Below are 26,132 nucleotides of genomic sequence, written 5' to 3' on the forward strand. Positions count from 1 at the left end.
GGGGAATAGTGTAACACCCTTCTAAACCCCCGCGGAAAATACAATAATAATCAGAGTAAACATGAAATACAAGGATGTCACAACTTCTTTAACATAAAATACCATAGTCATTTGTCATGCCACACGAGGAACCATTTAACATAAATACAATTCATGTTCAACACAGCGGATTATAATTCATAACATTGCATATTCATCATCATTCATGCAAGTTACTCTAATACAATTATAAAACAACAAAGCCAACAGAGTATTTCGTCTCTAAACTAGCGTTCCCCAGTGTTACAATCAGAGCATGACTCGACACGAACTACGGGCTAGCCTACAAGCTATCTTCACCCAATCAAGACGCCGCTACATCCTTAATCTGAAATCATCAAAGTAAGGGTGAGTTTCATTCGAATTAACAAGCATTATGCAATCATAAGCAATAAAATCTCATAGTAATTATCATCCACTCAATCATACATATAATCAGAATTATTACAACAAGTAAGCATCAATCCAACAATATTGGCCATCGGCCCACAACTCATCAATTATACCAATGATCAAGTTATATTAACAACATATTCTTAATACATCAATCATATAAACACACCAAGGCATAACACTGAATTCCATCCAATCATGTTATAACCAATGCATATGATTAAACTGACACTATGCATGTGGTACCATACATGGGATATACCCATCCAACTGATATCCTCATCACTGAGATACAGTTTAACCAGCACCGATTCCACACACAGGGAATCATGCTCACCAAATATCCAGCACCGATTCCACACACTGGGAATCATGCTCACCAAAATATCCAGCACCGATTCCACACACTGGGAATCATGCTCACCAAAATATCCAGCACCGATTCCACACACTGGGAATCATGCTCACCAAAATATCCAGCACCGATTCCACACACTGGGAATCATGCTCACCAAAATATCCAGCACCGATTCCACACACTGGGAATCATGCTCACCATTTTGATCCACTTTCATCACCGGGATCCATCACCAAAAATGTATGCCAATGAATGCAACATATAACATGCTTACAACATCACCAATCCGATGTAACACATCGTCTCATTATCATCACCAAATCATCACCAACAAGCATGTATATATTCTTAGCATTCATACAAACATATCACACATACGTTCACCACAGTTCACATGTTAATATTAACAGTATATTAACATTCATAAATCATCAATCATCACCACGTTCATACATCGTTACATCTAACATCATTGCACACAATGTAACCAATTATCAAAACAACCCAACAACATAATCACAAAACATGTATTCATTTACGACATGTTATAAACCAACATCACCCAATGAATATCACAATCTCATCACCAATACAGAACATGCATCAATAGTCATATATATAAGCACATATACATATACTATCTTTCAATTCATTAATAATTAAATCGAGTTTAAAAAGTAAAGTTGGCTATTGCCCATTTTATCAATTCATCAGATAAAGCATCTCATTAGCTTCGCAACGCCCAAAACGGCACATAAATCGGATACTCAGATCAAAAGTTATGAGTTTTTAAAGATAAAACATTTTTAGAAACAGTGCTGCAGGAACGGGGTTGTCCCTACGTGGGAACCGGTTCCTGGCAGTCTCAAAAGTCACGTCTCTGATTTTTACTATGGGGAACCGGGTTGTCCCTACATGGGAACCGGTTCCCAGCTACCCAGAATCCATATTTCTCTGTTTTTACAAGGGGGAACCGGTTCGTCCCACATGGGAACCGGTTCCTACGTACCTGCACAGCAAAAATCACCATTTTGACAGCTTTTACCCTATCCCATAACCCCAATTTCAGGTACATACGAACATAGCACACAATTATCATTGTTTTTCACACAATTACACATTTCAAATAGGTTATTGACATGTATTAACATCATATATCACAAGTATCAACAGAATCATGTTAATTCATACAAGATTATCAAAACCTAACAAAATTCCCAAACCCGACACGTACGATTGAACTAGACAACAATCCTAATCAATCATACTACCTACAATCACATAAGGAATACTAACCCGAAGAATCCCCCCTTACCTCAGAGTCGAAACTTCGAAGGTTCTCTTCCCCTTTGGCTCTTCTCACTTTCACGTGTTCTCCTTTCTTCAGACTCAGTTCCTGCTTCTGCTTCCTCTTTTTCCCAAATTCCTTATTTTATGAAAAATAAAATAAAATATTATAATGGGCTTGCTTAGTCAACACCCCCTCTTCTGCTAACCACCACTCTAGGCCCAAATGCCAATATTTCACCATTTTCCAAATAATTCCAAATAAAAATACTAAAATTCCAATTATTTAATTTAAATCCAAATTAAATTAATAAACTGAAATTATGGGGTGTTACAACTCTCCCCCACTAAAAGAGTTTTCGTCCTCGAAAACTTACCTTAGACGAAAAGTCTCGTGATAGGAGTACTTCATTTGACTCTCCCATTCTCCGTTAACACTTTCTTAGTCGAATCTCCAAGTTCATCTGACATAACCAACATAAGCATGTCTCATGCATTCAATCTCAGCTCTTACGTCGCATTTGACCATCCTCAGGTGTACCACTTGCTATAACTCCAACGGTTACAATAATGAAACTTCGAGGTGCGATCCATACAATACGCTCAACAACTGAATAATACAATTACACAATCCATGGTATGATCGCAACTGATCAACACTGTAGTAATAGATTCCATTTACCCACGTACCAACCTTAGACACACTCTTCCAATTGAGCGATAAAGTAATACCTACACTTACTCAGAGCAAATTCCTGAGTTACTACATCTATTAAAAACATTCCCACCATCGGAACAAGCACACATCAGTAGTTATAATTACATAGCTCATTATCCTCAATATACCATTGCTTACAAGATAGCTCAATTGAGTCCCACTCTCCACTAAGAATCAAATTAACTTCGTCCTTCGCAGAGTATAATTCCTCATTATATTCATAAATTTACATAACACCTTACAACAGTACGAAATTATTATAGCGTCATGTAATATCAATTCTTCTTCTTAACTCCTCCGAATACATACTCGTTAGCTACGTACAACCATAACAAAATATCCATCGTCTCGGCAATTATTCAAAAGGTCATAATCCTTTGGCACGACATCCTTACGTCCACGAGATTCTAAACCCAACATATAGATAAACACATATTCTCCATGTAGGATTTCCGACATATTCATTCCTCACTGCTCACGAGTAGCACTCATAACACCACTCTACATCATACTTTCGCTGTACGACTACGACTACTCGTCTTAAGTCACCGTCCAATGCTTCGTACCCCTTCATATTCACTTCCTCCTAAGTTCCCACAATATGGTGAGTGGTTATTCTCACATCTCAGCATTCATCACATCTTATACCATTAAGGTAACAAGCAATCTTATACCATCTATATGATTCCGCCTATTATCAACAAGAGATTAAGGGTGATCAAGTCCTCAATTTGTCAATAGGTAGCCGACAATCATATTTAAGCATAAACCGTTGTTACTACATAATAGTGTCTTTTTCCGAGTTTGCACTCAAACTCATTAACATTGTCATAGTCTAATAATTCTCTATGGTGTCCTTCTTCTAGAATATTCCTTTTCAGCTCGGTAACATCAGGAACACAAACGCGATTTCCGAACCTCATTACACCATCCTCGCCAATTCTGAATTCACCGTCTTTACCTTAGTAATTCAAGGTCGACTTATCGATCAACTCAACATCAGCTTTCTGACTTTCTCTAATCTCGTCTAGAATACCATTAGTCAGTCTCAGCATACCCAATCCAACATTAGTAGGAACACCTTCACATACCAACTTAATTCTCTGAATTGTTCAATTAAATCCAACTCTTTCACCATCAGCGTCGACATTTTTAGAAGCAACCTCGAACCATACAAATAATGTCACTGCAACATCAAAACAAAACCATGGCTGCCAATTCTAAATCATGAGTCAGATAATTCATTTCCTGCGCTTTTAATCGTCCCGACGCATAAGTTACTACTTACTGGTTTTACATCAATACACCATCCAAACCCATCAACGACGCATCACAATATACCACAAATGGTTCCAAAGTCTATGTCACTTTTTTTTTCTACTGATTCCCTCATCACTCAAATCCATTAATACTTAAATCATCTTTATCATCTTATTCATCAACGACATATTCTACTCGACTTCGTTCCGAACAATCGCGGTAATAGGCATTCCTATTCAACACTTGTTCATGCTTCTTTAACCGACATCATCATATCTCCTCATAGGATCAGTCTATGGTATTTATAACTCTTCCATAAGGTATAACATAATCTCTCCTCTTCATGGGTTCAAACGGTACATTAATCCGACACTCAGAGCTCAAGACATGTATGTTTCCAACCGTTACCCAAGATACAATACCGATACCATGCAACGAAACTCTATACGACATCTCCAAAACTTCTCAATTGGCACATTTAATCTCTAAGATTGCTTCTCAACAAGCCTCCTCATTATTCTTTTATTCTGTTTAACTCTGACACTGACATCCCATGCCGCACCAACGAACAATCTAGTTCTAAGGACAAGTGTAACCGTAACTTCACCCCTTTCTAACATCATCCTGACACCAATAAATATGTTACAGCTGCTACAACCATTTTTATAACAAAGTTCATCTCGTTAGCTTTCCGACGCTTCAAACGGAACTCAAATCGGATGTCCAGAACTCCAGTTATGAATTTTCGAAGTTTCATAACGATTCAGCAATCTTCCTGCGATTTGCTTACGAAAATTCTGCTCCAAAACTCATCCTCTTCAAATTAATCTCATTATTAACATCATCTTATCACATCTCTTCGCTTCCAAACTTCTTATAACTTAAACAACACATTTCATCGCTGAAGTTCGATTTCTGTAACATCCTGAAACCAAATTCATGTACGCCATCATCAACCTTCTTATCCTTGAGATCATATTCGTCTCTTTGCATCACTCGCACTTCGAAACCTTCTCAACAACATCGATAACCTCCACCATCATCTCAATTACTTACTAGTAATCCTACGACAAGGTCTACGACAATACTTCTTTTAATCACTGCTTCAACAGCAACCTTTTACATAGGGCTACTCATACAACAACATCGCAGTACGTCAGTAGCACTTGAAGCATCACAACTTCCAAATTCCATTTCTCAGAAATAACCATCATCTACTGCGAGACACCCCGACTGAACAACAACCACGGTCTTCAGTCCATGTCACCTTCGCTTCAGAAAACAATAACTCCACACTCTTGTACTGCTGCTCTGCGCATCACTCTAACATCTTGCATCTAAGACATATCCGAGGGGCATAGCTTCTCCCCCACTAGTTTCAATCCCACTTCTGCAGACAAACAGTTAGAACACACTGAGTACCAACAGTGTTTCACACACATGTCGCGTACCGAAAGGAAATTAACAACAAGACTCTGGTCACAAGGACCGACTATGCTCTGATACCACTATTGTAACACCCTTCTAAACCCCCGCGGAAAATACAATAATAATCAGAGTAAACATGAAATACAAGGATGTCACAACTTCTTTAACATAAAATACCATAGTCATTTGTCATGCCACACGAGGAACCATTTAACATAAATACAATTCATGTTCAACACAGCGGATTATAATTCATAACATTGCATATTCATCATCATTCATGCAAGTTACTCTAATACAATTATAAAACAACAAAGCCAACAGAGTATTTCGTCTCTAAACTAGCGTTCCCCAGTGTTACAATCAGAGCATGACTCGACACGAACTACGGGCTAGCCTACAAGCTATCTTCACCCAATCAAGACGCCGCTACATCCTTAATCTGAAATCATCAAAGTAAGGGTGAGTTTCATTCGAATTAACAAGCATTATGCAATCATAAGCAATAAAATCTCATAGTAATTATCATCCACTCAATCATACATATAATCAGAATTATTACAACAAGTAAGCATCAATCCAACAATATTGGCCATCGGCCCACAACTCATCAATTATACCAATGATCAAGTTATATTAACAACATATTCTTAATACATCAATCATATAAACACACCAAGGCATAACACTGAATTCCATCCAATCATGTTATAACCAATGCATATGATTAAACTGACACTATGCATGTGGTACCATACATGGGATATACCCATCCAACTGATATCCTCATCACTGAGATACAGTTTAACCAGCACCGATTCCACACACAGGGAATCATGCTCACCAAATATCCAGCACCGATTCCACACACTGGGAATCATGCTCACCAAAATATCCAGCACCGATTCCACACACTGGGAATCATGCTCACCAAAATATCCAGCACCGATTCCACACACTGGGAATCATGCTCACCAAAATATCCAGCACCGATTCCACACACTGGGAATCATGCTCACCAAAATATCCAGCACCGATTCCACACACTGGGAATCATGCTCACCATTTTGATCCACTTTCATCACCGGGATCCATCACCAAAAATGTATGCCAATGAATGCAACATATAACATGCTTACAACATCACCAATCCGATGTAACACATCGTCTCATTATCATCACCAAATCATCACCAACAAGCATGTATATATTCTTAGCATTCATACAAACATATCACACATACGTTCACCACAGTTCACATGTTAATATTAACAGTATATTAACATTCATAAATCATCAATCATCACCACGTTCATACATCGTTACATCTAACATCATTGCACACAATGTAACCAATTATCAAAACAACCCAACAACATAATCACAAAACATGTATTCATTTACGACATGTTATAAACCAACATCACCCAATGAATATCACAATCTCATCACCAATACAGAACATGCATCAATAGTCATATATATAAGCACATATACATATACTATCTTTCAATTCATTAATAATTAAATCGAGTTTAAAAAGTAAAGTTGGCTATTGCCCATTTTATCAATTCATCAGATAAAGCATCTCATTAGCTTCGCAACGCCCAAAACGGCACATAAATCGGATACTCAGATCAAAAGTTATGAGTTTTTAAAGATAAAACATTTTTAGAAACAGTGCTGCAGGAACGGGGTTGTCCCTACGTGGGAACCGGTTCCTGGCAGTCTCAAAAGTCACGTCTCTGATTTTTACTATGGGGAACCGGGTTGTCCCTACATGGGAACCGGTTCCCAGCTACCCAGAATCCATATTTCTCTGTTTTTACAAGGGGGAACCGGTTCGTCCCACATGGGAACCGGTTCCTACGTACCTGCACAGCAAAAATCACCATTTTGACAGCTTTTACCCTATCCCATAACCCCAATTTCAGGTACATACGAACATAGCACACAATTATCATTGTTTTTCACACAATTACACATTTCAAATAGGTTATTGACATGTATTAACATCATATATCACAAGTATCAACAGAATCATGTTAATTCATACAAGATTATCAAAACCTAACAAAATTCCCAAACCCGACACGTACGATTGAACTAGACAACAATCCTAATCAATCATACTACCTACAATCACATAAGGAATACTAACCCGAAGAATCCCCCCTTACCTCAGAGTCGAAACTTCGAAGGTTCTCTTCCCCTTTGGCTCTTCTCACTTTCACGTGTTCTCCTTTCTTCAGACTCAGTTCCTGCTTCTGCTTCCTCTTTTTCCCAAATTCCTTATTTTATGAAAAATAAAATAAAATATTATAATGGGCTTGCTTAGTCAACACCCCCTCTTCTGCTAACCACCACTCTAGGCCCAAATGCCAATATTTCACCATTTTCCAAATAATTCCAAATAAAAATACTAAAATTCCAATTATTTAATTTAAATCCAAATTAAATTAATAAACTGAAATTATGGGGTGTTACAAATAGGATGACTCTCCTGGGGAAAACAAGTCAATATGTTGGGGAGAGAAACGCTCTACTAAGGAGAACGAGGAACTCAGGCAAGGAACCTCATTAAGAGCTTGCTGGGGAATCAGATACCATTCAATCATGATTCAACTAGGGAGAAGGTATTCCACCGGGGAATAAGGCTTCTGAAGCACGAAGATCTCGTTGAAATATGCTTTGTTGAGGATATGAGAATCTTGGAACAAAGAAAACCTCATCTGGATGTACTCAGCTGGGGAATGAGAATCTCTCACTTAGATAGATCCACCAACGCGCTGACATGGTGTACTCGAATGGATGTACCTGCCAGGTAAACAGATGAAAATGCCCCAGGATATAGCATGACATTTCCACGGGATTTCCTCACATGGCAGAGGATAGTGATGCTCACCCATAATGGGCAAATGCAAGAGCAAACAAATTGTTAGACAACTGAGCTTTGAAACTTTCCATAGGAGCAATGGATTCACGAGTTGACAGGAAAGCAGTGATTAGAACACCAAACAAGTATCTGCCGGAGAATCAAATGAGCATTGATTTTCTGAGAGAATACCACCAGGAAGTGGGATAGAGGGTCAAGCAAGTATTGAATTCAAAGGGACCAAACAAGCATTGGCTTTCAAAGGATTCTGCAGATTCGCATTGATTGTGAGGATGCCAACAAGTAATGGGCTTACAGTATCAGATCAATACTGAAGATGACGACTTTGACTCCCAACGGCCCTCAGATTAACATGTTGTTTAGCTCACATCTGAACTTTAAACCGAACACCTCCTGATGAGGATAGAATGCCAATGCATAGTGCTTTTCCCCAGCCTGTAGGGACTTTGAAGAAATTCGTCTCGTAAGGACCTCTTGAGATTCGTGCTACTCGTAAGGATATTTTAGGCTCGAAATTATTTGGTGCCCACCCCCTTCGTGATGTTCTCCATTCCTAAGATCAGTTAACTCGGTGCGAGCATTCATCTTTCAAGAGGAACTTGAGATGATCGAGGAATCGACGAGGTCTTCTGGACATGACAATCACTTTACCTTTTGTTTTTGGTGTCTGATCACACGACGTTGTTCTTTGTTGAGGATTCTTATTTTGTAATCCTTTTTTTTCTTTTTTCTTTTTTCTTTTTTTTTTGTTTCCCTAACTTTTGCCTGTACAATATTTTTTGAATTTCGAGTTGGATGTCCAGCGGGATGCCCTAACTTTTGCCTAAGTCACATGCTTTCAACTTGTTGACTTAGCGGGCTTTTCTTTTTTTTATTCATTCTCTTTTTTTTGAACAATTTGTGTGATTATGAGTCTCTTTGACTTGTTGAAATGGTAGTGATTGTGACTGCCTGAGTCTTTGATTGATGAGGAATTACCATTGTGGTATTGTCATATTTTGACCTCCTGATGTGAGGGATAAACACGACGGTTTTGATGTCGATCTCGAACTCCTGATGTGAGGGATAATTTTGATGTCTCGACCTCTTGAGGTGAAGGATAACCGTTATGGATTTGACTTTCCTTAGCCTTTTGAAAGACAACCATTGTTATGTCCTTGGATGCGTACTCCTAATGAGTTCTGAATGCTTGATCAGGTTAACTGAACACTACCCGCCCCTGGGTTAAATGTGAGGGTTTTTCGTATAGAAAAGAAACTCCTACTTCGAAGGCTCAGAGGGGTTATCGAGGGTCTATCTCCCTTATATCTCCGGTGTTTGGGAATTTGAAACAATGCATGTACATCATCAACAAGGTTCTACTCAAAATCATACCATTTGAGGTTAAGTGTATTATGTTCATCATTCTCCCTTCAGAGTTATCATGTTTTGTTAACAAGAGTTGAGTATCACGAAAAGCATAGAAAAACATATAAGAGCAAAAGCGAATGGATTTTTTCAAGACAAACCTATCCAATGCATTATGATTATAGTTCAAAAACAAACAAGTTTTGCATGCAACAAATATTGACAAAGCAAGAAAGATTACACATGAAAATGCATGATGATTCAAGAAATCCAACGTTGAGGAGATTCTCTCCGTATGGAATTATTGCTTCAAAAGATCCGCTGAGTCGGAGGAGAACTTCAATTCTGGCCCTCAAGTGCGAATTGTTAGACGCTGGCCTAAGGATCTAGAGGGGGGGTGAATAGATCGTTCACAGATTTGCGGAGTTAAACAAATTTTAAGCGGAAGTGATTCTGAATCAACTCGCGTCTATTCCGAACCACTATTGAAACGATTGTATATGTGTTTAAAACCAATCAAAAACTTGAGGTAAGTGATAAGAGTATACGTTGGAGAATCAAAGCGTCACTCTTATTGAAAATCAAATTAACTTCTTGTATGATGGACAATGTTTGCAATGCAGTAAAAGTGATAGAAACAAATATACAAACACTTGGTGATAATGATCAAATTGATGGTGATTCAATATGTGATGGATTGTGATATTTATGTATGTTCTTAACTCACAATCTTAACACTCGCTACGACTACGTCTGCCCCCAATTCCAAACTGAAATTGGGAAATCTTTCATTAATGTTGAAAGCAGTTTATACAAAGAAGATAACAAAGCGATAAACAATAAACCGAAATTGTCGATCCTTTGAGTCTTCTTCCCCCTTAATCTTGAGTCAGATCAAGGTGATCCAAGAGCGTCACGTGATCCCTTTTCTGCAGTGTCTTCAATTCCCTCGAACCCTTGTTCTTCAATCTTCACACTCAGATGATTCTTCTATGAACACTCTTGATAAAAACCCCAAAGAATTACCTATCTTGGAGGACAAAACCCGCAGATTTTATTCACCAAAAACCCCACAAATCTTCACCCACTAGGAATCTTCAATTCCGTTCCATGGACGTTATCGAACTCGATCACTAACCCTCAACGCAAGAATGATTATGTGTAATTGTGTTGGAGATGACGAAGAACGAAGATGAGAAGATCTTGTGTATCTTTCAGTCGTTGGTGTTTTTTGATAATTGAACCTTGGACAATATATATGATAGCTTATCAGTTGGAGATGAGAAAAACAGAATTTTTGGCATTCTTGATCAGTTAGGTCGACCTCTTGTAGTGCTTAGGTCGACCTAGCAGAGCTTGAAGAAATTTTCTCCCAGTTAGGTCGACCTGTTGAAGAAGTAGGTCGACCAGAATCCACTTCAGATGCGTTTTGGGGACATTTTCTCAGATTAGGTCGACCTAGTTGTTGTGTAGGTCGACCTAGCAGACTGATATGTAAATTTCTTCATTTTAGGTCAACCTGTGTTGGGAGTAGGTCGACCTGACTGTTGTTTTTCTGAGTTCCTCTCATTTTTGCTTGTGTTGAGTCGACCTGTATGCATGTTAGGTCGACCTGCTCTGTTATGAGTGACCAATGCTTGCTTTTCTTTGAGTTTTCTGCTTCCACTTTGTTGCTTGTATGCTTATTGGGTTTGCCATGAATCAAAAACATCTTTGTGAGTATAATCTTGTATTCACATACTCCCCCTTTTTGATGATGGCAAACCAGTAATCGAAGCTTTGGTAGTAAGTGACAAAGACTCAACAAGGGTCCCCGTATACTCAGCATCTATCTCTCAACAAAGCTCCCCCGTACACTCAGCATCTATCTCTCATCAAGGCTCCCCCGTACACTCAGCATCTATCTCCCCCTTTGACAACATCAAAAAGAGATACAACGAAAGTAGAAGAGTAACGAGAGAAACATAGATGAAATAACATGAAAATAATAAAACAGTGAAATTAACAATAAAATAACATAGATAAACTATAAGATCCAAACATGTTTAGCAGTACACTTTAACATAACAATGATCCAAGAGATTAACAAACCACAAAAGAGTGTGACAACATATAGAAATATAACATAATGATGGTGAGATAAGATGCAATGATATGATAATATGATGAAGAATGCATCCTAACGCCCTCCCCTTCTTCCTCTTCCTCTCTGAAACGTATGCGGGCGATCTTTTTCAACTTGTTCCAACAGATCCAGCACAGCTAGGTTGAGAGTGTTGAAGCTTTGGCTTATGTTTGCATGACGATTCAGAGCAGTTTCTTCAAACTGATTTTGTCTTAGGGTTGAGTTGGATGCGAATGTTTCAAAATCACTCTTGTGGTCTTGAACCAAGCCGTATAGCGATTGATATTGAAGTTGTTGTTCATCATATCGATCTTGTTGTAGCTGTTGCATGGTTTGGAACTGGAGCTGTTGTGATTGATATTGAAGTTGTTGTTCATTATATCGCTCTTGTTGAAGCTGTTGCATGGTCTGGAACTGGAGCTATTGTGATTCAAAATGTTGTTGTTGTTGAAGTTGCATATTTTCAAGCATGGAGATGATGTTGGACTGATCTTGTGGAGGTGGAGTCGTGTATCCCCAAGGGATTTCTTCCTCTTGAGGAGGGACATATTGCCAATTTGGATCCGTGTCATGAGCTACATCTTCCATGGTGTGATCCTCATCATTTGCTATTTCTTGATCATTTCCTTCTTCTTCATTCCCTACAGTATGACCAAATTCCGTAGGATCATCATAGTTGTAGATGATTCTTCCGGCTCCCTTTTGAATGAGATAGTAGGTTTTCCTATTTGGATCCCAATGATATCCCATGAGAGTTAAGGTTGTTTGGGATAAGTCCTGATTCTGTTTCATGTGAACGTAAGACAACCCATCCAGTTTCATGCCAAAGTGGTTTACGATAGTTTGAATGATCGAGCCATAGCATAGAGCAGTAGTCTTCTGTTGTATCTCTTTAAACTTGGCAGTTAGAAAGTGTGGCCAGTGCACACGCGTCCTGTTTTGAATCAGGTACATTAACACAACCTCATTTCTTTCAATTCTTGAGAATCCGCCTGCTCGTGGTCGAATGACTCTTGAGATAATCCAGTTAAGGAGCCTAGGATCTCTTTTTAGGTGACCGGCTGTGATGGATTCATTTGGCTTGTCAAGGACAGCAGGATCTTTGAGAATGGATGTCATGTAAGCGACATGATCATAATTGGCCGGAAGGTCACCGTCTTCTATACGGACTTCGTCTCCCAAGAGTGTAAGACCAAAGATACTAATCCATGCTCGTTTGTCAACAATATGGGATCTTGACCCCATCTTAAACCTAAAATTACAGCCTTCCTCTCTTGTGAACCCTGCATAAAAGGCCCTAACAGTGTTCTCACAGTACGGTGTGGCACATTCCAAAAGGGGGTGAACGTTCTGATGCTTAATAAGACTAACAACTTCAGGAATATGCATATGCTTAGCAACATGTTGATTAAAGATATATTGCTTGACTACCTTCCTCTTCATTTGCCATTTTTCAAAATTATCTCTGCAATCAGGATGAACAAGGGCTACAGCACTTACCGGTTGTGAGGATGATCCAGACGCAATTTCCTTTCCTTTTCTTGATTTTGGAGGCATTTTTGCTGATGATTTGTGTGAGAAGGATGATTTTTGACAACCTTTGATCTTGAGGAATTAGGGTTGGCCGTACACAATGATATGAGAATGAATGGAAATGGAAAGAAGAAAGATTGGTTATGTATGGGGATGGGTCGGGTCGACCTAACAGAACCAATTTGGGAATTATTTCAGCAGTGGGTCGACCTACATGAAGACTGGGTCGACCTAACAGAAGTAGTGAGAAAAAGAACCAATTTAGGTCGACCTAAAGAGTGGGTAGGTCGACGTAACTGAACACTTTTAGTTTCTGCTGAAAATTTTCTTCTGTAGGTCGACTCAGATGCAAGGTAGGTCGACCTAAGTTGCTTCAAATGTTTGAAATGACTTAGGGATGTTGCTATATGATGGATTTATGCTTAGTTGCTTGCTTGTAAGCCCAAAATATGATATGTTATGAGTGGAGATGATAAGCACATATGTAATTGAGATATATGGATAAACATACATGAAGTCACTATAAGCATTTTAATTGATAGCATATTATAGAATCAATAAGATTTTTGGAAGTGAACAATAAACATGTTACCGCTTTCTCAATGTGTAGGAGTTTTGTCATCATTATGTGGGATCTTCTTGTCAGTGTGCCACAATCCTAAATTTGATGATGAATTTGTTTTGATAGAATGTTTCATGTCTTGGTTGCTTGATTTTGCGAAAAACTCATCTAGTATCGATTACTTGATGTTCTCCCGGATGTGAGACAGGGTCCCAAACATTATTCTGCTTAGAATAGGTTTAAATTTCCTTGCAAAGCACTTTGCCAAATGCTTATCAAGTAATACGATCTTTGTGTTTTTCGGGTTAACTTGTATTTGTGATGTATCTTATACATTAGTGGTGGCCAGGTTTCATACATTTCCTTTGCCAAGTAGAGTTCTTCTATTGCTATCTTCATAGATGACATACCAAGAGTGATATGTCTTCCTTTATGTGTCTTGAGCATCAGCTATCAAGGGACCACCACCTTTCGGTGATGTCAAGACACTTTTCCTGCAAAACTTAATTTAGAGTGGAAGGTCCCCAATCTTCATTGGGTCCTTGATGGTGAGTACATAAATTGTTGCATTTTGGCAACAATTGGAACACTCCTTTAGGAACTAGAACCTTCCTAAAATTGCATTTTTCAATGGTATGACCCTTTTTGCAACAATAATGACAGGTAATATGATGAGAATATGCTGTTTTGCTAGTTGATATTTTTGGTACAAAAGAGTATTTACTATATAAAGGAGTATACGATCTTTTGAACTTATTTGGATCAACCGCAAAAGTCACTTTTGGTTGTAGAGCCTTGTCTAATTTGGTTTTTAAATCTCTTACTTCTTTTTGCCAAATATGACATGTCTCACAACCAAACCATGAGGTGGGATCTATCTTAACTTTATCCTTTTGAATATCTAGCATAGATTGTTTTAAAGCTTCCATAACCTTTTCGGTTTTCTCAATTTTAGATTCAAGATATGAAAAGATTTTCTTATTTGAGGCCAAAAGTTTGAAAGCTTCAATCGCATCTCTATGTAATTCTTCAAAAGCAAGTTTTAATTGAGCATGAGATACCTTATCTACAAGTTCAGGTTTAAGATGACTTACACGTTTCTTTTTCTTGTGTTGATGAGCCGAAAGGCATAAGTTTGCTGATTCTTCTTCATCGCTTGATGAGCTTTCACTAGATGAATCGCTTTCCCATGCTATGTAGGCTCTTTTAGATTTGTTGTGACCTTTGCTTTGGTTCTTCTCTTTATCCTTCTCAAGGTATGGACAATCTGGTTTGTAGTGACCGATTTTTCCACAATTAAAGCAAGGGCCTTTGATTTTTCCATTTTTATAGTCATCTTGTTTGAACTTGTTTGAATGCTTTCTATAGTTGATCAAACCTTTGTCAGAATGTTTTGCTCCATTTTTCTTTACGTATTTGTTGTATCTTCGCACAAACAGTCCCATTTCCTCATCATCAGAGTCTTCGTCATTACTTGTATCACTATTCTCTAGCTCTTGTCTTGAGGTCTTGGAGCTTGAAGCCTTTAGAGCTATTGACTTTCTCTCTACCTCTTTCTCCATGTTCTTCTCTTTCTTTGCCCTTTTTTCATGCATGTCAAGGCATTTAAGGTGTTGTTCATGTTCCTCTAATTTGCCAAAGAGAGTAGTAATGTCTAAAGTGTTTAGATCATTTGCTTCCTTTATTGCTGTAACTTTGGGTTGCCATTCCCTGTTCAAACATCTTAAGATTTTGTTAGTAGCAACTGCATTGGAAACAGGTCTATCAAGAGAATTTAAACGATTTTTCAAGTGAACGAATCTCTTCTGCATGTTTTTGATGGATTCACCATCTTCCATGTGGAAGAGTTCAAATTCTTGAGTTAACGTATTGATTCTAGCTAGTTTGACATCATCAGTTCCCTCGTGGGCAACTTGCAATGTGTCCCACATAGCCTTAGCGGATCTACAATGGGAAACACGATAGTATTCATCAACTCCTAGAGCTGAGATTAGAATGTTTCTCGTTTTCCAATCGTATCCGTATCTCTTTTCATCTTCAGCATCCCAAGTATTTTCTGGTTTTGGAACAACTGCACCAGCTGCATTTGTCATGGTGATCTGAAAGGGACCATTGACAATAGCTGTCCAGATGTTCCTATCAATCGCATTGATGTGGACACACATACAATCCTTCCAATAGCCATAGTTTTCACCGTTGAAAACTGGAGCTCTATTGTGAGCCCCTTTAGGTCCGGAGGCCATCTTTCCAATAAGTGTTTCACGTAGCACGGAATAAACCAGAGCTCTTGATGCCACTTGTTATACGCTGGCCTAAGGATCTAGAGGGGGGTGAATAAATCGTTCACAGTTTTGCGGAGTTAAACGAATTTTAAGCGGAAGTGATTCTGAATCGACTCGCGTCTATTCCGAACCACTATTGAAACGATTGTATATGTGTTTAAAACCAATCAAAAACTTGAGGTAAGTGATAAGAGTATACGTTGCAGAATCAAAGCGTCACTCTTATTGAAAATCAAATTAACTTCTTGTATGATGGACAATGTTTGCAATGCAGTAAAAGTGATAGAAACAAATATACAAACACTTGGTGATAATGATCAAATTGATGGTGATTCAATATGTGATGGATTGTGATATTTATGTATGTTCTTAACTCACAATCTTAACACTCGAATCGTTGATCAATTTGCTTTTATACCAATTATGAACAGAACGTAAATGAAAAGATAAAAGCGACAAGAACACGATATTTGTTTAGGCAGTTCGTCGATCGTCCTCGCTACGACTACGTCTGCCCCCAATTCCAAACTGAAATTGGGAAATCTTTCATTAATGTTGAAAGCAGTTTATACAAAGAAGATAACAAAGCGATAAACAATAAACCGAAATTGTCGATCCTTTGAGTCTTCTTCCCCCTTAATCTTGAGTCAGATCAAGGTGATCCAAGAGCGTCACGTGATCCTTTTTCTGCAGTGTCTTCAATTCCCTCGAACCCTTGTTCTTCAATCTTCACACTCAGATGATTCTTCTATGAACACTCTTGATAAAAACCCCCAAGAATTACCTATCTTGGAGGACAAAACCCGCAGATTTTATTCACCAAAAACCCCACAAATCTTCACCCACTAGGAATCTTCAATTCCGTTCCATGGACGTTATCGAACTCGATCACTAACCCTCAACGCAAGAATGCTTATGTGTAATTGTGTTGGAGATGACGAAGAACGAAGATGAGAAGATATTGTGTATCTTTCAGTCGTTGGTGTTTTTTGATAATTGAACCTTGGACAATATATATGATAGCTTATCAGTTGGAGATGAGAAAAACAGAATTTTTGGCATTCTTGATCAGTTAGGTCGACCTCTTGTAGTGCTTAGGTAGACCTAGCAGAGCTTGAAGAAATTTGCTCCCAGTTAGGTCGACCTGTTGAAGAAGTAGGTCGACCAAAATCCACTTCAGATGCGTTTTGGGGACATTTTCTCAGATTAGGTCGACCTAGTTGTTATGTAGGTCGACCTAGCAGACTGATATGTAAATTTCTTCATTTTAGGTTGACCTGTGTTGGGAGTAGGTTGACCTGACTGCTGTTTTTCTGAGTTCCTCTCATTTTTGCTTGTGTTGAGTCGACCTGTATGCATATTAGGTCGACCTGCTCTGTTATGAGTGACCAATGCTTGCTTTTCTTTGAGTTTTTTGCTTCCACTTTGTTGCTTGTATGCTTATTGGGTTTGCCATGAATCAAAAACATCTTTGTGTGTATAATCTTGTATTCACACGAATGTGATAGCCTTGGTGTCAACAAGGTCTTGAACCTTGTCTTTGAATGACTTACAGTCTTCAATCAGATAACCAAGTGCCCCATAGTGGAAACCACACCAAGCATCAGCATATGTTCTTGTAGAACACTTTAGATTACTTCCTGGAAGAAGATTTCGGCGAAGCCATACAAAAGTTGCAAGTGTCCAGCTTTAGGGATTTGAGTTGTGCCAGTGGTGCACAAACTTAAGATACAAGGTGTCTTTCTTATCCCTCGGTCGGCAGCCCCAAATAACAACGACTGGAGTTTGTGAATGCTTTACGGATTTGAGCTGCCAATGATGCGAACTCAAGAACACGGAGTCCTGCTTATCCCTCGGTCGGGAGCCCTAAATATAGCTGCTGAAACAGAAATCACCATCATGAATGGAGAAAACCTTGTATTACTATTGGCAAACAACAATAACCTCTGCCGCTTGGTCATCAAAGTCGTTACTTGGAACACACAAGAGTTGTTGGGAAGGAAGCCTCTGGTAGTACCAGTTGCAAATGATTCTCATGAGTTACTCCTCGAGGAAGACCAAACATTCCACTTGCAATAGATGAAATGGGATTGACCAGTAGAAACCATTATGAGTAAACTCAAACATCTCTGTATCGAGCAAGTCCTAGGCTCTTTGCACCTCAACACCTTGTAAGGCTTGACATTGTGATCAGGTGCCCCTAGATTGGAACACACCGACTATTGTCATCGGAATCAGGAGAGCTATCTGTGGTGAGGAAGAACCAAAGCAAGAACCTTAACCGATTGAAATTCCACCAAGTAGGAAATCAACTGAACACCAGGATGGGGATTACATCAACTTGCTTCTTACTCTTTCCGTCTCTGTTGACAAGCAAAGGATACTGACAAGGAAAGTCCAAGAGAGGAGGAGTTAACTCAGAATATGAAGCAGAACCTTGAGAATGCAAGGTGCCTCTGCAGAACACTCTAGATTACTGTCTGGCGGAAGATTCTGGCGAAGTCACATGGAATTTATAAGTGCTTTAGGGATTCGAGCAATGCAAATGGTGCAATGCTCAAGATAGACAACGTCTTTCTTATCCCTCGTTCGGGAGTCCCAAGCAACTTAAAAGACTTGCAGATCTTGACATCACGACCAAGTGCCCCATAATAGAACTCACACCCAGTGTCATCTTCATCAAGCAGAGAATCTGTAGACATCCACACAGTATGGCGCTTAACCAGTTGCAAATAAAGCAAGCATGGAAGCAAATGAGCATAAGACACGAGAATCAGATATATTTGTCCTTCCAGGCCTCTTTTATTGAGAACATACCCCTTGAATTCATGAGAGAAAGGAAATTAGCCGCTGATGTGGAACTTCAGAAACCGTAAGGTTGTGAAAGAGATCCACGACATGATCCCTGAGGTTTTCTTACTAAGAGTCCTTGAGCACGGGTCACAACTTGCATGTCTTCATAAACAACCCCAATTGAGCTTTCTTCTCGGTAATATCCCCACAAAGTTGTTCCATGACCCATCTTTGAACATACAATAAGAACAAGTCAAGTCTGAATCTTGAGAGAATACCGAGTCTGAATAAGAAATCCTCGATCCTGAACATCTGTTATGCATGAGATGTATGAGATGCATGATATGCGAGAAATGGCATGTTCATTCAATTCCAAGGAATCCTCATGTTTTTTATTTTTTAGCAAGTAAAAGATGGAACAGCTCGACACGAGGCTTAAAGATATGATTCCTTGGAAATGGAAAGAACATGTATGCTAAAATGCTAGTTATTTTTTGTGCATCATTTTTTCGAAAGTAAATGTGCAATGATGCAAAACGATGGAAACCACGATACTGGATATAGTTGCACTGCCGCAAAATCACACGGCACAGGTTCAAAGATTCGGCACAGTTTCAGAACAACAAGAACCAATTAACCGCTGATAGTAGCACTTCTGTTGTACCACTTTTGAATAGAACCAAAAGTAATAGGATCAAATCTCCGCCCTCGTTTCAGAATACCAAAATATCGGGCATAATGAGAACATACCAAATAAAGGTCCGACCTCAACTCTGAAGAAGCAAATGGTATGTAGGAGCCACGGTTTCCTGTCCCATCCCAAACCTCACAGGTAGGAATCCTAAACACACACAGGATGTCCCTAATGGTTGCCAGGAATTTCAAACAAACAATGAGAGCGCCTGCCTACGGCAATAAGCATGCCGGACAGAGACCACCTCACCAAGTTCTCTCCTGGTTGTGGTATGTTATGCCAACTCTACGTGCCAGGCGCCACGAGAGCCAACATAACTATCCACGCTAATCTAAGTGTATACTTGGTCTGGGTAATGGACCTTTTACCTCACGGTAACATCCCGCCCGCCAAGAAAAACAACCAGCAAGCACAATAGTATATCCAGAATATGGAAAGCGGTAAACACATAGATGCAAATGCATGCAAGCAGTATATACAAATGATGCGAGTAATAAACACACAAACACCCACAGAAAAGAAATCAAGCAAGAACTAGGAACGACTCTCAGGTTTCCCCAGTGGAGTCGCCAGCTGAAGCAACTGGAAAACTCATCGAAACAAATACAATAAAGTCGCCATCGAACATATATTTATCCTATGCACATGAATGGAAAATATCGAAGAAAACCAGATAACAAGCGATGGTCTCAGAGAAATGGTAAGGGTGTCTGTTACGTGAGAGGAAGGTATTAGCACCCCTAACGTCTGTGGTACTCCACAGGATCCATTCTTTCTAGTTTTCTAATCTAAGGGTGTGTGTGTGTGTATCATGCTATGTGTAAAGGGAAACATGCAATGGAAGATATACAAATAAGAGGAAACATGCAACGGAAGGAATAAGCAAATAAGCAAGAAAGTCGAACGAAAATAAGAAAAGAAAAATTTCGCTCGCTAGGGTGTTCGTACCCTATGCCTACGTACCTCCAATATGCAATGGAGAAATCAGAGCGCCGTAGTTCGGCTCAAATGTTTCTGTTTCTATCTTAATTCGCGTCTCCTAGAGAAACGGAACCGAGCACCCTAAGGGAGCATGCAAACAAGGAGCATCACAAAGATCCTAGCAAACATGGCATGTGAACAGACATCACAGATAAGAACATGCGAACAGGCATCGCAAACAGAAAACAGACATGTAACAGGCATACACGAATGTGAGTGTGTGAACAGGAATCACAAGTGATAACGCGAACAGGCATCGCAAACAACATGTAACAAGCATACATGTGCAAGTGTGTGAACAAGCATCACAAAGATATCATACGAACAGGCATCGCACATAAGAAGATAGTGAACAAGCATCACAAAGATATCATACTAACATGCATAGTAGATAAGAACACGGTGAACAAGCATCACAACCATATGACATACAATCGAGCTCCGCTCGAGAAACAAACAAACTACCGAAGCAGTAATCAATGCAAATGCAACACACAAACGATCTCTCTTGTAAAGCAAGCAAACTACCGAAGTAGTGACCGGGGGACAGGGGAAATACTTTAGATAACGGGGAAAGACACCCGAAGCTACTATCAACGGGGAAAACCACCCGAGATAGATACACTACAGACTCTTAGCTAACGGGGAAAGCCACCCAAAGCTATCGTCAATGGGGAAATCCACCCGAGACGAAACGCCACAGACTATTAGCTAACGGGGAAAGCCACCCGAACCTACAGTCAACGGGGAAAGCCACCCGAGACAGGCACGAAACAGACTGTTAGCTAACGGGGAAAGCCACCCGAAGCTATTGTCAACGGGGAAAGCCACCCGAGACAGGCTGAAAGTAAAAAAGAAAGAAGCAAGGAATAGTAAATAAACAAAAACAGAGCCTCTTTCGAGGGCTTGGCCAGATGAATGTCTACCCTACTTCTCATGTTAAATATGATGCTGCATGCCTACCCCACTTCTCATGGCAAGATATGGTACGCGAAAGAGTAAAAGGGGCAACGAGCGGTACCATACGGATAGCAAATCCGCAATGAGCTAGCAAGCGTAAGCATATAAGTCTGGAATACTTCGCGTAAGCCAGCATCAAGCAAAGTCAACAAGCATCGTCGTGAAAATAAATCACGAACAACATGTGGTACACATCGAGCATAACCACACGAGCAATCTGCAAGAGAGCACAAACCAGACAATGCAAGAATATAAATCTCAATGAATGAAAGATCAGATGAATCGCATCAGGAATAAGTTCGTGTCCCATAAATAAAGTGGAACACGACGCAAATCAATCGCCCCGGAAGCGAATTCGTGTCCCACAAATAAAGTGGAACACGAAGCAAGTCGAATCGCAATCAAAGGCTCTCTTGAAGTACCTCGCACATCTCAACAACCAAATCAGTAATAACAAGGAGGCACGCACCCGCCATAGAAAATAATAGAAATTAAATTCTAAGTAAATTCTAAAACAAAATCTAACAAGAGCAAATTGTTTTTATGACATTTTATCTAAGAATTAGAACAAAACTATGTACACAAATATTCCAATTCTAACAAGCAAAAGGTATCACATGTTTTTATTATATCTTCTTATCAATGCGAGAAATCTAATCAAACATAATGTTTTTCATGGTATTTTATCAAAGTATAAAAACTAAACAATAAAACAAAACATTTAAATTCTAACAAGCAAAATATTACATGTTTTTTGATTTTTTTTATCAATGCGAAAAAGCTAATCAAACATCATATTTTTTCATGGAATTTTCATCTAAGAAATAAAACAAAACTATGCAACAAAACATCTAAATTCTAACAAGGAAACTACATGTTTATATATCTTTTTTATCATGCAAAAGAAACTAACAAAATATATTGTTTTTATGTTTTTATTACCTAAAAAAATAAGAAAAATAACTAATTCTAAAAAATGAATTATATGAGAAACAGGGGGTGTTAAGTTGAAAATATGTTGCAGGAAGCAAATTTGGGCGCAGGGTCACTGGAATTAGGCCCAACAGAGTTTTTGTTCAGAATGTTGTATGGCAAAAAATGAAGATGGGCTCCTTTGGGGTGTATGAACAGCAATTTGGTGGCCCAAGTTTATCACAAATGATGATATTGCTCATAATTGATTCAGATTTTTGTCTTAATCCCCAATTAAAGTCATTTACATTATGGTATCATATTTTAATTCAATTACTAGCTAATCAAATCAAATCAAAATAATGTAAAAGGGGATTAGGTTTACCTCTCGTCGCATCTTCGTCTCGCCTCTCCATATCTACTCATCTCTCATCCTTGGAATCAAGTCCCTTCGGCCTCCATTTCAAGCTCTCTCTCACGATCTCCTTCTTCGTTGAGCTTTCGTTTCCGTTCTGAAGCGCTATCGTGAATTAGTGACGATGACCGTTATTGATAGTAAATCTTGATTTCTGAGGATGATTAAAGATGATGATTGAATAGAGACGATGCGTGTACGATTGAAGCGTGAAAATGAAAAGGAATCGGATATCTTATGATTGAAACGTTGATGAAGATGATGATAATGATGGAGACTTCGCTTGGAGGTTGTGTTAAAAGTCGATGAAGAGCTTGAATATGCGGATGAAGATTTACTAATGATTATTGAAGAGTGAAACCTTGTCACGATTCAATTATGGATTTTTCCTTGATGCGATAACTCTGTTACAGGTTTTGTTCTCTCTGTTCCTTTATTTTCTTCCTCCTTTTGTGATTTACAATCCTTCACCTTCTCTTTCTTCTTCAAACTTGCAAACTTGCGATGGTAATGAGGTTGTGATAGTTATGGTTGATTTCGTACTGCAGACATGAAGATTCGATGAAGACTTATCTATTGATTCAAAAGAGGGATCGAGATTCTTGGATGAAGAGGTTGAAGAAGTTTTTAAAGATGATGCTGATCGGTGTTGAACTATGCAGAGTAATTGATGATGAATTGTGAAGGTTGAAGATATGAAGATTATGGAGTGTGGAAGGCTGAAAAAGTGATGAAGAAGATGAAGAAGTTATGAAGGTGATGAAAGATCGATGATGGAGATTGAAGGTGATTCATGAAGGTGAAGATTGGAATCTGTTAGCCATTTAAGAGAGTTATGGTTGAATGGTTATCAACACGGTTCAGAGGGAGAGGTAAAGTTTGTTACGTTTCTGTTCTCCTTTTTTTTCTCTTTTCTTTCTTTGTTCTTTTTGTTACCATTTTTGTTAAGCTTTTTCTGTTATGCCTTTTTTTTTGTTCCGGTTGATTTCGGTTTATTGAATCCATTTCTTGTGGGAATTATGCAGGTAGAGTTTACGATACGGAACCAGTTTTGACGTGGTTCGGTTTATGAGTACCAGGCTAAACCGAACTTGATTTAGTGCAGGTTCTGGATGTTAGTGTGCAGCAGATTGGTTGAATTCAGAATTGCAAGGCGGCACTGATTTTGATGTCACGTTTTTTTTCTTTGCGTAGGCTCTGTCTGGGTTTGGGTTGACAATATGCAGGTTTTGGATGGTTATGACTTTTTTGTTGTAATTTTGAAATTTGGCTTTTGTAATGTATATTTGGACATTTGAATTTGGATGATGAATTTTGTAAGAAATTGCTTTGAATGAATGTTATGATTTGAATTATAGAACTTTGTGTGGTAAAACCTTATGAATGAATCTTCCATTTTTGCAAGCTTGAATTAATTTTTGATAAATCATATGCTTAAGAATTTGGATCCCACCAACTAATCTCGAACACCAATTTGAATTTATGGAATCAAACTTCAAACCCCGATCATCTTATTCTTCGAATGCAACATTAGCTTCAATCGTTAAGCCAAGTCTAACTCATATTGCAAGCCGAAAGTAAATGCGAGAGTAAGCACGTCTTGAACTAAATGAACCCACAAGTCTAACTCTCACGCCATGACATGCACTGCACTTCAATCCGACTTAACAATAAAGCTTTGAGAAATTCTTGAGGAAGATAAGAGTCAAAGCACATAAGAAATCCTCAACATGAAATCCAATGAAGCTCAGTTGAATTAACAATTGTAAGCACCTTATAAGAAACTATTTATTATTTTTCTTCAATTTTGAACGATGAAATAAACGTCCTTTATAACTTATAGCACGGGAAAGAGGGCAAATTTTGGGATGAAACACACATTTGGATTCAAATTTCTAAAAGAGAGGAGATTTGATCTAACCAACCTCTAAACTATAGATTTCAAAGCTATGCAATGCTCGAGATCATGGTCGGGTGCTCCTTGATGATAAGGGCATGAGACCTCTGCTTTGTACCACCATGGAAGTTTCTCAGGTACTGGTGGTGGTGCTTTAGTTTGAACAAGACCTCTTTCAATCAAAGCAGGATACAAATCTGTGTAGGTCATTGGAATCGGGTCAAACTGTAAAGCTCTTGGCACACGATTCTGATTGTTGTTAAACTGTTGAGCCTATTTTCGAGGCTGATGTTGTTGAAACTGCGGGGTAAATCTCAGATTTGGTGCTGCATTAATGGCTGGTGCGATAGCACCAATCTGTCGTTAACGATTGACATTTCCTCTTGGCTTCCCTTGGGATACCATATCAACACTTTGTTCTTTCTTCTTTGGGAAACCACTTCCAAACTTTTTGGTTCCACTTGAATATCCACCTTCCTTAGTTAGACGTCCGATTCGGACTCCTTCTTCTAGACGCATCCCCATGTTTACCATCTCGGTGAAATCACTTGAAGCACTAGTAATCATGCGTTCATAATAAAATGGGCCAAGAGTGTTTAAGAAGATCTTTGTCATCCTTGAAAGTAATGGATGAGCAACTGATGATTATCTGCATAAGTAGACATCTTCCTAGCATACATCACGAGATGGCTTTGTGGACAAGAACTACCTTTGTACTTCTCAAAGTCAAGGACCTTAAATTTAGCTGGTATTTCTACACTAGGAACTAAACATAACTCCCGGGCATTCTTCCCGAACAAGTCTTTCCCACGAATAGCTTTGACTTCTAGTTGTATCTTGTTAAATTGTTCTTGGAGATCTTCCATGCGGTTACGCTGATTTGTGCTATCACCTTGATCATGATAAATCTCATTGTCTCCGTAGGGATTAGTGTGAATCATAAGAGTTGAAACCGTCATAATGGGTTGAGAAACTGACATAGTGACTTGAGAAAAGGTTACCCCCTGATGTGGGGTGAACACTGAACTTTGTGTAGCAGGTGCTTCAGTTGTGGATGTTGGAATCCTAGAGAAATTATAGCGAAAACCTGTACCGAAGTTGAAAGGCGCGCCCCAACTTTCGGGCATGCTGAATGCAACTATAGAGACCAGAGTAGTGATTTCAGATATCATTGTTGCTTGACTGTTGGGTGGTGGCTGCTGATTCTGCGCGGCCACTAAGGAGTCAACCAAGGTAGTGAGACTTTCCAACT

At 38.9% G+C, this 26,132-nt stretch overlaps 1 protein-coding gene and 1 long non-coding RNA gene across 4 annotated transcripts; one reads left to right on the top strand and one right to left on the bottom strand.

Moving 5' to 3' along the window:
• Window positions 1–20: 20 nt before the first annotated feature.
• LOC131662402 (uncharacterized) lies at window positions 21–23,094 on the bottom strand. Of its 3 annotated transcripts, XR_009301553.1 has the most exons (3): window positions 22,954–23,094; window positions 21,718–21,873; window positions 21–5,925 (listed from the first exon to the last, which is right to left on the bottom strand). XR_009301553.1 is itself a non-coding variant. In XM_058932175.1 (2 exons), exon 2 carries the CDS (start codon window positions 16,187–16,189, stop codon window positions 14,450–14,452), a length of 1,740 nt encoding a protein of 579 aa, XP_058788158.1. In that variant the 5' UTR covers window positions 16,190–21,873; window positions 22,954–23,094; the 3' UTR covers window positions 8,178–14,449. The 3 variants fall into 3 exon arrangements, 1 of the variants encoding a protein (XP_058788158.1); XR_009301552.1 differs by lacking the exon at window positions 21,718–21,873 and having other exon boundaries at window positions 22,954–23,089; XM_058932175.1 differs by lacking the exon at window positions 21–5,925 and having other exon boundaries at window positions 8,178–21,873.
• Window positions 22,861–24,343, top strand: LOC131662403 (uncharacterized). Its single transcript, XR_009301554.1, has 3 exons — window positions 22,861–23,396; window positions 23,532–23,855; window positions 24,009–24,343. It is a non-coding gene; the product is annotated as an uncharacterized LOC131662403 (long non-coding RNA).
• Window positions 24,344–26,132: the final 1,789 nt, after the last annotated feature.

Source organism: Vicia villosa, linkage group LG3, assembly GCF_029867415.1.
Source record: "Vicia villosa cultivar HV-30 ecotype Madison, WI linkage group LG3, Vvil1.0, whole genome shotgun sequence".
In the NCBI taxonomy this organism is placed as follows: Eukaryota; Viridiplantae; Streptophyta; class Magnoliopsida; order Fabales; family Fabaceae; genus Vicia; species Vicia villosa.

Excerpts from the sequence above, each read along its gene's own strand:
- LOC131662402 (XM_058932175.1), bottom strand. The coding sequence starts at position 16,189 with ATGGCCTCCGGACCTAAAGGGGCTCACAATAGAGCTCCAGTTTTCAAC.